We start from the raw sequence: 13,484 nt of genomic DNA, 5'->3' as shown, positions 1-13,484 counted from the left end.
CTTTAAAGAGAATGGCCCTCCAGAAATGCCAACACTATCTTGGCACATGTAATACATATACATATACAATATACAGGAGATTATCATGTACGTATTATGCACGGTACATAGTTCCCAGACAAGTGCTCAAATACAGTAAGTTTCTCAAATAATTTACAACTCCATCAGATAACATACAGGAAACAGAGGGCAGCAAATGTCACAGTAACAGAAAAAATGGCTTAAGCTCTAATTTATATGCCATGACTGCAAACTGTGCTTTAAAAGAGACAGTCACATAGCTGTAAGCTGTTTTAGAAACCAATTGGTACAGTAGCATTTTTTCCATTACTTAACAGTATTTTTACCCTTCCTCTCCTTAGAATTGGAGATTTCATAGTAAATGATAGTTGATGCTATCAGGGCATATTGAACTAGTTGTACCATAATACAGTTTAGCTTTTACTGAAAAGATTGCTGCTCTATTTTATTTCCAAAATTAGTTCCTTGCAGACCAGCACTCTGGTTTCAACATACAGAGAGCCTGTATCATTGCACAATTCCTTGTGAAGTTAAAAGAAAAAAACCCAAGGTACTACACTGAAGCATACAGTCAGAGTATACGGTTCAGACTTAATATTGCCAAAATATAATACAATGACCAAGGCAGTAGATTTTGGGCAAAGCGTGTCTCATCACAAAGTGGGAAATGCTGTTACACTCAGGTCATGAGAACTCAAACATGGTCAGTATCCAAATGCAGATTTAATTCATGTAATAAAAATCACAATGTTTTAATCAACGCACTCACCTAAGGACTGGAAGAGATCAGTCATTTTAGGATGATCCCAACAAGTTGTCTGTGTCTCATGACTACAAAGGAACAAAGCATTAAAGTTTCAGGAAACATACATAAGCACTTGCAAAGAATAAAATCTTAAAGATATTCCGATTTTCTGCATTTAAGTGGCAAGAAATCCCTCAGCTCTAATTAAAATGCATGATCTGTACCACCCAGCTCCTTGATTTCATAATCAGAAAGTTAGTCAGACAACAGCCCACCCATATTTAACAATATTTACCTTTGATTCTAACTGTGATGTAAGAGCTGGACTCTGACCCTACGGCTAAGAGGTACACTAATAAGGTAAAAGTACAAAATTTCCTGTGCTGTAAAATTATAAATATAGTTATAAAAACAATTTAGAAATAAAAATCTTGAGATTTTATTTCAATCTTCATTGCATATCTGAGCATATGTATCAGAACACAGACAATGATGTTAAGCTTTACCTGTAACAGTTATTTAACAGGCGACATGACCATTTAGGTTGGAAAGGACCTTTAAGATCATGGAGTCCAATGGGAAACCTGATCACCATTCACACAAACAATCAATAAATATCTTGATTTAGGGGACAGGCTCTACACTACTGTTCACAGAACAGAGATTCAATAGGCAGCATCCCTTAACCTACTGATTAGTGTTGCTGTTTCAATTTATTGGGGTTTCAAGTAGGCAGCCATAGGAGCCAAAACATGTATTATGTCAGGTCCACTGAAATCTCCAATTCCCTCCTACAAGCCACACTTTACTTGTATTTATCAATATTTACTGCTGGAATGACTGCACATTCTTGTCTTACAAGCTATTTACATTTGAACTAGATTTGCAAGGTAATTAATCAGAGAGGTCATGTTAAAAGGATCATAGGATTCCCTTTAAAAGATAATGAAAACGAAATGATGCTATGTTAGCAAATTTAACAGCAATACTCAGAGAACACTAAGTATTTCACCTTTGTTTCTATTCAAAAATTGTTAATATACCCTTCTTTTTTTCCTGCATAGAGGGATACATGGTTGTAAATAATGACTTCAAAAAGGCCACTTTGGTATTAAACATAGTGATCTGTATCATCGTTTGCTACATACAAATGGCTGTACCTCAGTGAATGCAAAGTAATTTACCATCAAATTTACTTTTTAATCAGGAAAACAACGAAGAATGAACTCTTTTATGCTAGGTGGTACCAAAAAAAAAAAAATTGTATAGAAAGTCATTGCTCCAGAGAGCTGCAGAGACAGGGCACGTACCATAAGGGAAGGCAAGCTCCTAACAAAGTAAGTGCTGAGGACCCTTTTGTGTATGCGTTAGCCTCAAACATACACCAGTGGAAAGTGCTTGAAATGGGTCTCTGTACATGGGACATGATCCTCATTTTACAGTCCTTTCCTTCTTTGAGTCTAGCCTAGGTGTTCAGAGACAGCTTCTCCCCATCATGCTTCACACTCTGTCATGGATCTCATTTGTCTATCTGGCACCATCACAACTTGGTGAGGGGTTTTTCATGGAAGCTCATAGGCAAAGTATGTATTTCCTATTAATACAAGAAGTAAAAATCTTCTTTTCCCTCTTTGTGATCACTCCCTAGTCACTGACTGAACATGACTACATTTAAACGAGAGATCTAAACAATAATCAAGACTTCTATCAGACCTTGATAGACTCTAAAATGCAATAGTAAACTCTCCTCAATTCAAAAGAAAACACTTAAATTTATCTTCTTGAATAGAAGCTTTTATTTGATTTCATGCTAATATCATTATAACATGAATTCCATTCATGTTTCAAATTTCCAATAAGGTGGTCAAGGCTCTGGTAATGCTAAACTCTAAAGCTAATGCATGCCAGTAAATCAGTGGGTTTGCACTTTTTAGAAAGACAGTTCTAAAATAGCACTATGCTTATCTTTTTCCAGAAAGTAATTTCAAAAAGAAGTCGATTGACAATCCTTTTCCTGTAAAAGGCACACCAACAAAAACCAATCATGAAGCCAGCAACAAGAAAGAATAGATTTCGATTTTATGCTTTGCCATGGTAAAGGCCAGTGACTGTCCAGCATTCTCACCCTGGTGTCAAAAGACTACAGTATATCAACAAAAAGAACATATACAGCTTCAGTAAATACTGAAGTAAACAGGAGCAGGAAATACAATGTAATAGTTCATACTGCTCAACTTATTTAATAATCTCAAAACTACTCTGAAAGCTGCCAAATGTCTGCATTATCATGTTAACAGGATGCCATAAATATGTTGCCCATTTAGAATTGTTGACTAAATCCACTGTGACTGCCCACAGAAATGAATATAATATGTGATCAGTTTAATAAAGCTTGTTTTAAAGACATGGCTTTGACTCAAATTCTCTAAGAAGCCACTTCCAAAACTCAAGCCCCAAAACAAAACTCAAGCCCCAAAACAACTGGTGATTTTACTGTCAACATTCTAAGTGAAAAAGGATTTCTTAGGATATTCTGAGAAAAATAAAGCCTTAACTAAAACACCTTCAATCTTTTATGTGAAAAATAAAGGTAGGTGGCAGTACTGTGACAGAAGCTGTAAATACATGTATACACAGAAATAAATTTCCCTTTATTTTAAAGGCTGAAATATCAACACAAGCACTGCATGTAAAATACATGCAATTTAGGTGAGTCAAATCCTGTTTACTGCCTTAGAAACTATGACGACAAAACCAGCTGTGGTCATAGGGACTTTGCTGAATTGCAGCCATTATTTCCCAGTTCCCTGTTTTCTGGCATTAAACATATGGTTTCATGAACAAATATATTCCTGACTAGTGAGGTGCTGTGAGGATATTCCTGAGAGCTGCAGCAGAAATGCAAAGTTTATTTAGCTAAGTCCAGAGACCTTTTCTCTTCTTTTTTTCTTTTTAAATTTTTAAAAACATGGAAGAAAAAATACTTAAATGCTTGGATAAATCCTTGCCTTTTTTTAATTCCCCCTCTGGAAATATACTTCATTACGCATTTGCAATACTTAATTAGGATGTGGGTATAGTTAATTGCAATTTAGACTCTGGCTTGTAAGTAATTTATAAACCCATATGCAATGAATAAGAACTGATTTTACTAATCAAACTTTATCCCTTAAATCAAGAATTAAGAGCAAACAGTTTCATTATTGAAATAGTATACTTTAAATACAGAGTTTCAGTACAGTTTTATCTGAAAGACTAAAATCACTTTAATAGTGAAAACATGCCATAAAAATATGATTTTTTTCTATTTTGTGCTTACTTAACATGAAGTGGAAAAAGTGAATGCGATATCAAAAACTTCTGTATCCTGTACTGTAATCTTGTTTTTCCATTTAATGCAGTAAATACTTGAACAGCTAAATTTTCTCTTTACAGAAAAACACAGAACATGAAATTTACATCTAATAAAATAGTGGCCATAAAATATTTTTCTGTTTCTATTTTATTTGCAAAAGAAATTTGTGCCAGACTGCATAAAGACCAATGGACTTTTAAAACTTATCACTCAGTTTCTTTCTATGCCACGCAGAATTTGTGAGAAAGGAGGCCAAGTGAACATCATCTGGTGCAACAGAAAAAAGGCAAGAGAGAATCCCTTCCAATTCCTTCAAGTCAGTACTACCTGACAGCTGCTAAATGACTACAGAGAGCGACTGTGCCAGACTAATCCCAAAACACCGAGCAAGAAACCAGTGGTAACAGCCAAGCAATTCCGTAACAAGGATCCCAGAGAGAAGAGGAATGGGCTCAAAGTGAATGAATCACCAGTCTGTTCAGGTCAAGAGAGGCAGCAGCTTCACTGTCACAGGCAGTGCTGCTACCATCACCAAATATATTCCATGCGTCGGTTTCTTTCAGGCACCAGAGCCAGACTTCTCTGGCCAAAGCCATGGAAAAAACCACATGATTGTAAATTTAATAAGAGCTATAAAAAAAATCTTCTCACTGAACTTCTGAAAAGTTTCAAAGCAAGCATTTAACCAAGAGCAGAGAAACCTGCAGAGTCTTCTCTTTCTGTTACACCTAGCATGGCACTTCTGTCCCAGGTCACAGTGATGACAATGCAAGGAGAACCTTCTCTTGTAAGCTCCCTACTAATGTCAAGAACTACTCGTGGAGTGAGGTGATATTAACTTTGATTGAAGGTGAACAACAATTGGGCCCATTATTCACCTTGCTTGTAGATGGCACCCAAAAAAAAGAATTTTTCAAGGTGTACAGGAGCCCAGGGTACAAGATTTCATTCTGTTCAGTGGATGGCACAAGAAGGGATTTCTGCTATTACAGAAGCGAGCTGCCCTACAGGGCAGTTACACAAGTGGGTATGAACATATTACATCTTTCCTCATGGTTTAGTCAGGGAAGAATTAAAAGCATTTCACTGAGAAGAGATTTTTTTTTTTGTTGGTCCTATCAAAAGTATGAGTAATTCAGAGGAAGAGTCTTCTAAATCTCTTCTGCCAAACTTATGGACCCAATATGAGCCACACAGCAAAACATGAATCCATTTATATATTATCTGACAAAACAGTGTAAATTAAAAAGTATAAATGCATTTATGTAAATTTCACTAACAAAAAAACCATTATAACCATAAAATACTCCAAACTACAAACCACCCACATCCTAACGAAGTGCTCCAAAGCTTACATGACAAACATTTGCCCTTACAATCTATTTCTTATCCATTATGTTTGCTGGCAGCTTTCTAATTATAACTGGCAAAGATAATCCATTTAAAAACACTTCCTGATTGTAAATAAAAAAACTGAGAAACACTTAGCATGTAATTTAATTTATGCTCTAGAAAGAAAAAAACAATCCTATTGAAATTAATGGATTAAGTTCAACATCTCCAGGTGTTTCAAGATGCTAATGGAGTTGTGAAAAAAATCCAGCTTTCCTTTTTCAGCTTTTATTGTACAAAAAAGAAAACTGGAAACAGTTTGTGGGTATTTTTTATCACTTCTTATCATGGACAAGGCCTCTGTTGATAACCACTGGCAAACACCACAAGAAACAGCACTCTGGCATGATGTTAAAGTACCTTTCTATTCCTGTGGTCATTTGCACAAAACAATACCCAAAATCAGAATCTTTACTGATCACTAATGAATCAACAGCACTCAGAACTCTTATTTCGCTACCCTTGCCAAATTTCAAATGGCATAACATCCCCTCTTTATGTCATGGTGTTTTGGCTAGATATTGCATATTTTCATTTCTTTTTTTAAAGCCCATTAGAAAATACTGTTTTGTGGTGAAAAGAGTTGGCATAATGCATCACAAGGGTATTGCACCTTAGAGGTTGGTAGAACCATTTATATGCAGATATTTTGAAATCACTCCAGAGAAATGTGCTACTGCATTTCTTTAATTGAAAATGAAGACGAGCACAGGAACTGGTAATTGAAGAAACTCTCAAACCTTCAAACTTGTATTATCTCTTTCTGTAAATTAGATTTTTTTTCCTCTTCTAAGGGAAACACCTAATACTTATAAGAATGAGATTATGGATATATTTATAATAAGAATTTTTTTTTCTCTCTGCTCCTCTACTTCTCCCCCTCTTCTACACACAGGCATAAACCAAACATCAGCAAAGACTTTTTGAAGAGTCTTAAAAAATGGAGAAGCAGGAAACATTTTATTCCTGTCCATAAGGCTGAACAAAATATGGGAGTGATAAAATAGAATTTCTAAGACGCTGGTGATGCCAGCCACTTTGCAGGATTACAGAAAAGGCAAGGCAACTATGGCGTTTGATATCGATCAATTTAATGGTTGCAACAAGAAATTGCTCTCCCTATGTAATGCCCTGAATGAGATTAAACTCACTGCAAGCTCTTCTGTATTGCCTTTTTGTTTCTTCTGCACAGCACAAATATCTAATAATTTATGGCATTGAAAGGTACATGGCCAAAGAACACTTAAATTATAGTTAAAAGAAAAACAGTGAGAAATGCTAGGGTAATTATGCTTTCTGCATATTCATCATGTTTCCCTCATGGATGTTTAATGATTATAGTGTTTAATTTAGTATTCTATTTCTTTTTAGAATATTTTTTATTGAAATGTAATGTAATATAGGCTTTATTTTTTTTTAATTTACTGTTACAAAGGCCAAGGACATCTTATTTGTATGATCCAAATAATTAGAAATTAACAACAACAAAAAATTTTCCCTATTAAATCTCAAATATTTATCAATCAGCCTATGAAAAATGTGTTCAATGGCAAGTTTGCCAAACCTTTTGCCCAAACCTCACACTTTTATTGCATAAAGTGCACTGGTAAATACTGTGCCTTCTGTGTTGCATTCCCTTCCATATGCTTATTTGTTCAATTGAAAAAGTACGAAAGACTAGGCTTTTTTTTTTTTTTTCCAGCAGCATCAAGATTTTACAGATTAAGGTTTTCATTGAATTTTTAAGGTTTACATTGAATTGTGTCTACAGACTACAGAAATACAAAGTATTCTATAACTGTATTAAGAAAAAAAATCAAACAGAAGGCAAAAAGGATTAGATTAAAATCACATCAACAGAATCAGCAACATTTCAAAAATCTGGCTTTGATAGTAAGACAATTCAAGGGAAGAAAAGTGACAGGGTAAATCATGTGTGTAAGTTCAGTTCAAATATCCACCATACCCCAGGAAACACACATTTTGATAAACCTGAAAATCCTTCTTCCAGCTAAGCAGGATAGTTGATTCCTTCCAAAATACCCCAAACCAGACTGCCTCTGTCTGAACTTAGAGGGCAGAGGAGGTTGTACATTGGCTTTTTGATTGTTCTTGTGCCTCATTACCTGATTAAATACAACCCCAGAAAGGGCAGACGTGTCAACCATTAGCAAATGGGGTGGGGACAACAAACTGGACTCCAAAGTCACCACACCAAAGACCTTCCACTGAGCCACTTCTCTCTACCCATGTAAATGCAAGCTACCTCTGGTGCCAGGAACCAAACAAAGTGTTTCTTATCTGAAAATACAGACATCTTGCATCATTTTGACACTCTCCTTATTGACTAATTGCTACCTAAAGTACTTTCTCCTGCCTTCTCAGGTGCAGTTCTCTAATATTTTTAAACTACATTCTGTGTGCAATAAAACTGAAGACTGCAGTTGGTTCTTTTTTCTTATTTTTCCCAAATACTCAGCACAGGTACAACTACATCATCATCTGCAGCTATGTGACTTTCTGAATATTTAACATTTCTAATTCAAGGACACAGACAAAAAGCTATCAAAATTAAGCAAAGTTACAAATTCATGGTTGTCTAAAAAAAGTGTTCTTATTCAGAATTTAAGTAACCTGATTTCAATTAGCATTTATTTCCCTTTCAAAATTAATTTTTAAAACTTCTCATTTTTCAGCCACCAATCACTGGATCATACTTTTATTATCCTTGTCCTGCTATACCATAAAATGAACAACTGGCATCTCAAATCTTCCCTCTGACCACAGAAGTCTTCTTGTAAATACAGTCAGTTGCTCTCAAATAATAAAGTTTTTGAGACTTATTGCAGCTGTTCCCTCTACTCATGCTGTGCTTTACATCAAAGGCAACTCATTGAAAGGTGTTAGTATAATTTAAAAAAAATCAGTTTCTCTCTTTTTCCTAGCTTTTCTTTCTGTATTAAAAAAAATCATTAAATCTTATTGACTGTTCTCTTGAATTGCCTTACTCCATGTAATCATTCCAAACTAGTAAGTTTTTTGTGTCAGTATTGTTTTCCTCTATTATTTAAACTGTGTCTGAAATTAAGTAACAGACAAAGATTTAAAAAGGTATTTAAACCCAAGAGTACTCTCCAGCCTCATCATAACAAAGCAAATGAAGTTCAGAATCAGCTATTTTCTCCTTTATCTTCCACAATTCTCTGATTGATCTAGATGCTGCTGAAAACAATGATGTTTAGATCAGTAAGAAATAAAAAAAAAAAAAATGTAGGAAACTGCAAAAGTCAGTCTTCTTTCCAGACTGTGAAGCTACTGAAACCTTCAAGTTTTTTTCAAAAAGTAAATCCCACTAGTTACATGTACCATCATTCCTTTTCAAGACACAAGAATCAAGACATTGCTTCAGCAGCATATATCATGTTGAAAGTAGGGAAAGATTACTAGGAAAGTCTTATTTAAGATGCAACAGTTAATTTTGTTGACTCCAGTAAAGCTATCCTGAAAATAAAACAGGTCTCTGCTACTATAAAGACCTCTACCCTCAAAGAACTTGCCCTGCATTTGTCCCCCCTACCAAACTTTCTGTGAAAGACCATTAAAAACAATTTCTAAGAGATGCTGGGTTTTGTTTCTGAGCCCCAGCTGGCTTCATTCCACAATCAAGCTCTAGGGCCACCAACACACTGCTACAGGAGCAAAGCCTGTCCCAGGAAATACTGTGCCACCAACTGGTGTGCTTGAAGGATTGTACCTAGTGCACATATTGGAAAGGTTTTCTTCTGAACCAGCAATGAAAAAAAACAAACAAAACAAAAAACCACACACACACACAAAAAAAAAGTATTTCTCAAAACCTGAACTTTTGCTGAGGTAGGGTAAGAGAGAACCTCAGAAACTCAGAAGAATGTATTACATAAGAAAAAAAAAGATATACATATTAAATATTAAAGTGTAAAATCTTTGCTTTGCTCAGCACAGATCAGAAGGTATATCTTTGTTTGTTCCATCTGTTCCTATCTCTGTTCCCCAACTCTGAATGAACTGGTGAGTTCCACAGAATCCTCTGAGACCAACTCATGCCCCCAACTCCAGCTATTGACTCTGATAAGGTAGAACAGGAACACAGATCATTCAGTGTCCAATAAGGACATACCCACAAGAAAAAATAACAGGTTTAGCATAGTTTTCCTCTTGCTTCCAGTAGTTTGCCACTTCATCATTTTCCTTGAATTACTGCTGCAGGTGTGATCATTTTAACAGCACTTCTGCCTGAGTCTGAGCAGTGAATGTGCCTCCACATCCAACTTCTGCCCTCTTTTCTTCCATTGGGAGGGAGGCAGGAACCTCTTCTCTAGCATGTCACAGTTTTTGCTACCTCTTGCAAAACTTTTGAGCAGAAGCACAAATGCTTTTATAGAGAATTCAAGGTTGTTCATAGCAGGTTTTTGCTTTTTCTGGTTACCTATTCAGACCCTTCAAAGAAATTAATCTTCATATGACAGTTAAAAAACAACTGCCACATCTCAAGAATGCTAACAGATTTGATTGACAGATTTATTGCTACCTGCTTTCAAAGCTCTCAAGTACTTGTAAATTGTTTGATGCACAACATGTGGCTCTCAGAGTTATGAGCAATATGCAATAGTAAAAAAATCCTCATGTTCTTTTAAAATGAACTATCTTCAGGTCCATTTCACTGTCATCCTACAGACTTACAAACCCTACTCTTTTCCCAAACCCAAACTGATAACATTTTAGACACAGATTTCCTTCAGCCTAAAATGAACTACTCTGGGTGTCGTTTATACACGGTACCTTCTTAAAATTTCATTTACCTTTCTAGCAAAGACCTATCCTCCTCTCAAGCTGCAGTATTTGACCTTAAAAGTACAGGCAAACAAAATGAACACCGGTAGATTAAAAAAAAAAACCAAAGGGACTGCTCTTTATTGAACATGTCAAGATCTCCACACCTCTAACTTAGGTATTCCTTATTATTTTCAAAATAAGTATCTCAACCATACCTGTTGGTAATCAAGGTATTTGTAAAATTTTTGTAAATATTTATATCTGAGTAAAATTTCCCTTAACTTCAATTACTATAAAAACTACCATAAAGTAAAGAAGATGACAAAAGAACAGTCTATTTACAAAGCAATTTTGCACAAAATTATGAACAGGCTCAATAGATATTAGTCACCACTGTCCTGCTCTAGGTTATGAACTTTGTGATTTTAAATACATTATGTATTCAATTTTTTCCCCTCTACAGTTTGTACTCTGAATGAGTCACACACACAAGAACAAGTCCAGTTTGAACACTGACAGTGTATTACACTGGAGTGCCTCTGCTGTTTCTTATGGGAGTGAGGCTCTTAATTAGGGTTTGCCACAGTGACTTGTTTTTATCTATTTCTACATCATGCAGCACACAAAGCACTAAACATTACTTTACAATATAGGCAGCATAACACTACATACAGAAAATCTCAATAGCGTTTCTGGCAACTACTTAGTACCTATGTTTTTCTGCTAGGTTATGGTGACAGCACTCTGTTATACTTCAGAAAAATAGAATCAAGGAAAACTTACTTGATATAATAGGGCACTTTGTTATGTGAAACAGATCTCTGCCATGGAAACTGTACTGAGGCTGAGGAAATAAAGAAAAGGATGTTATTAGAAAACACCTGTCATACTAAAAGAATCTAAATATCTTTTATTTATTTTACAATTAATATGGTTATAATAAATTAAATTGAAACAGTTAATATTTCCCAGACTACTTTCAGTAATTAGAATAGCAGCAGAAGAAAATGATGGCAATCTATCAGGATGATTAAAGGCACCTATTTAATGCCACACTGGAAATAAAACAAATGTGTTGATTCTACTTCAAAGAAGGATGATAAATTCTGAGCAAGCAAGCTAGGCATTTAGGGAAACTGCAGACACTTGTTTTCCTACCTTTATAGGACTATTATCAGTTTATGATTTTAAAATAAATTATTCCACTAGTATAAATAATGCTCTGCAACAGAACAAGAAGAAGAAATAGCAACCTTGTTTTTATTAGTTACAACCCTTAGTTCCTATTTGCAACTCAAATTAATATTGATTAACACTCTATGGCCAAGAAAAAAACCAAACAAGTAAAACTTGTCTTAGCACTCCTTGACAAAGAACTGTAATCTTTGCAGAATTTATGCAAATCAGATATCATCCACAATATCAGGAAGGTTTCTGCACACTGAGTTGAAAAAGGCATGAAGTCGTGCATGACACTGCAACTCTACTGATCTAAAGAGCCCAAGAGATAAAAGGTGAAAAGTGTTCAGGCCAACAGGACTGATGGCACCCAACTTAAAAATAGCTGTCTTTGAAAAGTCATAAGTACACATATCAGAAATTACCAGACTAGTGCCTGGGTAATTAGGGCTCCAGCATGAAAAAAGCTCCTTGCACTGGATTCCCTGTGGAAGCAGAGATTGAAAGAACAGGCAGGAACACGCGATCACCGCAATGAAATGAATTTACACTGCACACACACGGCAGCGCTGCTGACACAGAGCGCCTGCTCTGGGGTCCTGACAGCCCCCATTTAGGGCTCTGGTAAAATGAGACACAGCTTTGATCCACACTGGATCTCAAGTACTTAAACTCTTGATTAATGTGATTTTCTGCAATCTTGGCCCACTTTAGGATTCATCCCTCTTTGGAAAAACAAAAAAATCCACTTGAAAGTAACTTTCTCCTCTTCCCTCAAGACCCCTAAAAACTGCAGTGAAGCCTTACAAGCTGTAAAAGCCCCATAGGCTCTTGCAGCTACACAGAGATGGGCCTTGCCCTGCTACCAGCTGGCTGGAGCCCAAGGGTTTTTCATGGCTGTCACCTCTTCCTAAACCACACAAAATACCATGGTTTATAATTTAAGAAATATTCATGTACTGGAAGACAGGTTAACTGGGAATAATATTTGGGAAATTACAGGAATAAAGTAAACCACTTTCATTACTGGAAAAAACAAGAGAAAATTCCATCTTTATTTGAAGAAGGTAACATTTGCAATAAAGACTTAGATAAAAACATAATAAAGGCTAAGTGCTCAAACAGATGTAGCTTGCTAAAAAATAATCCTTAGATCTTCATAAATCTGAGGAAAAAAAAAGTAAAATCAACCTGATAGATGAAAGTGGTCATCATCTTTAGAGTTTCATTCTCTAGTGTTGCAATTTGGCACCAATGGTGGCTCCTGTTCTCGTACATGAATTCTGTCAGCTAAGTAAGAATTTGCTTAACTACAATTTATTTGCTATGACAGATATAGATATTCTGCACTGACATAAATATGAATTAAACAATGTAATCAATTAAATTACTAATTATTATGAACCAAGTAATATTATCTTTATTTGGGAACAATTTTTGTAAAACACTGCCAGCTCTCTGCTGTAGGAAAGTCTGGAAAATGAGATTACCATTCTCTTTTAAAAATCACTGATGTAAACTGAATATAGCAGTTCTCAACTTGGCATTCACTAGCAGGCCTGCAGATATTAGTAAGGCTGAGATGCTTTGAGCAGGCCACTGGAGACATAAACTGTTTGTTAGGGAACATGTGGAATCAGTGTTCTGTGGATGTTCATGGATTTGTCTTAGAAAGCATACAAAAAACATAACAGAGTAGTGGATCGTCAGCCTTGGAAAATTAAATAAAATAAAATAAAATAATTACAGAAAAAAATCAAGTTACTATTTCTAAAGGCAGGAGGCAGCAAAAAGCAATCTTTTTGCAAGAAATAATGGATTACAAGGATTCTTCACCTTTATCTGTGTTAGGGATGCGTAAAATTTACTGATCAGTAGCTAACTTGAGAAGTACTTACCTTCCATCTCAAAAGCACTGAAAAACAAATCAACCAAATTCTGCCTCCCAATGACAGGAGGGGACACATAGCTCAGCAAAAA

At 35.5% G+C, this 13,484-nt stretch overlaps 1 protein-coding gene across 6 annotated transcripts in view; it reads right to left on the bottom strand.

Annotated features, from left to right (window-relative positions):
- Positions 1-13,484, bottom strand: part of UTRN (utrophin) — a 341,969-nt gene that overhangs the window by 58,861 nt on the left and 269,624 nt on the right. For all 6 annotated transcript variants that reach the window (XM_041423524.1, XM_041423522.1, XM_041423525.1 and 3 more), the window contains 2 exons: positions 11,109-11,169; positions 791-852 (listed from right to left, as the gene is read on the bottom strand). In XM_041423524.1, coding sequence (XP_041279458.1) covers positions 791-852; positions 11,109-11,169 — 123 coding nt within the window. The remainder of the gene's footprint in view (positions 1-790; positions 853-11,108; positions 11,170-13,484) is intronic.

Source organism: Onychostruthus taczanowskii, unplaced genomic scaffold, assembly GCF_017590055.1.
Source record: "Onychostruthus taczanowskii isolate IOZ18803 unplaced genomic scaffold, ASM1759005v1 scaffold78, whole genome shotgun sequence".
Lineage (NCBI taxonomy): Eukaryota > Metazoa > Chordata > Aves > Passeriformes > Passeridae > Onychostruthus > Onychostruthus taczanowskii.
This window is presented reverse-complemented; position numbering and strand designations above follow the sequence as displayed.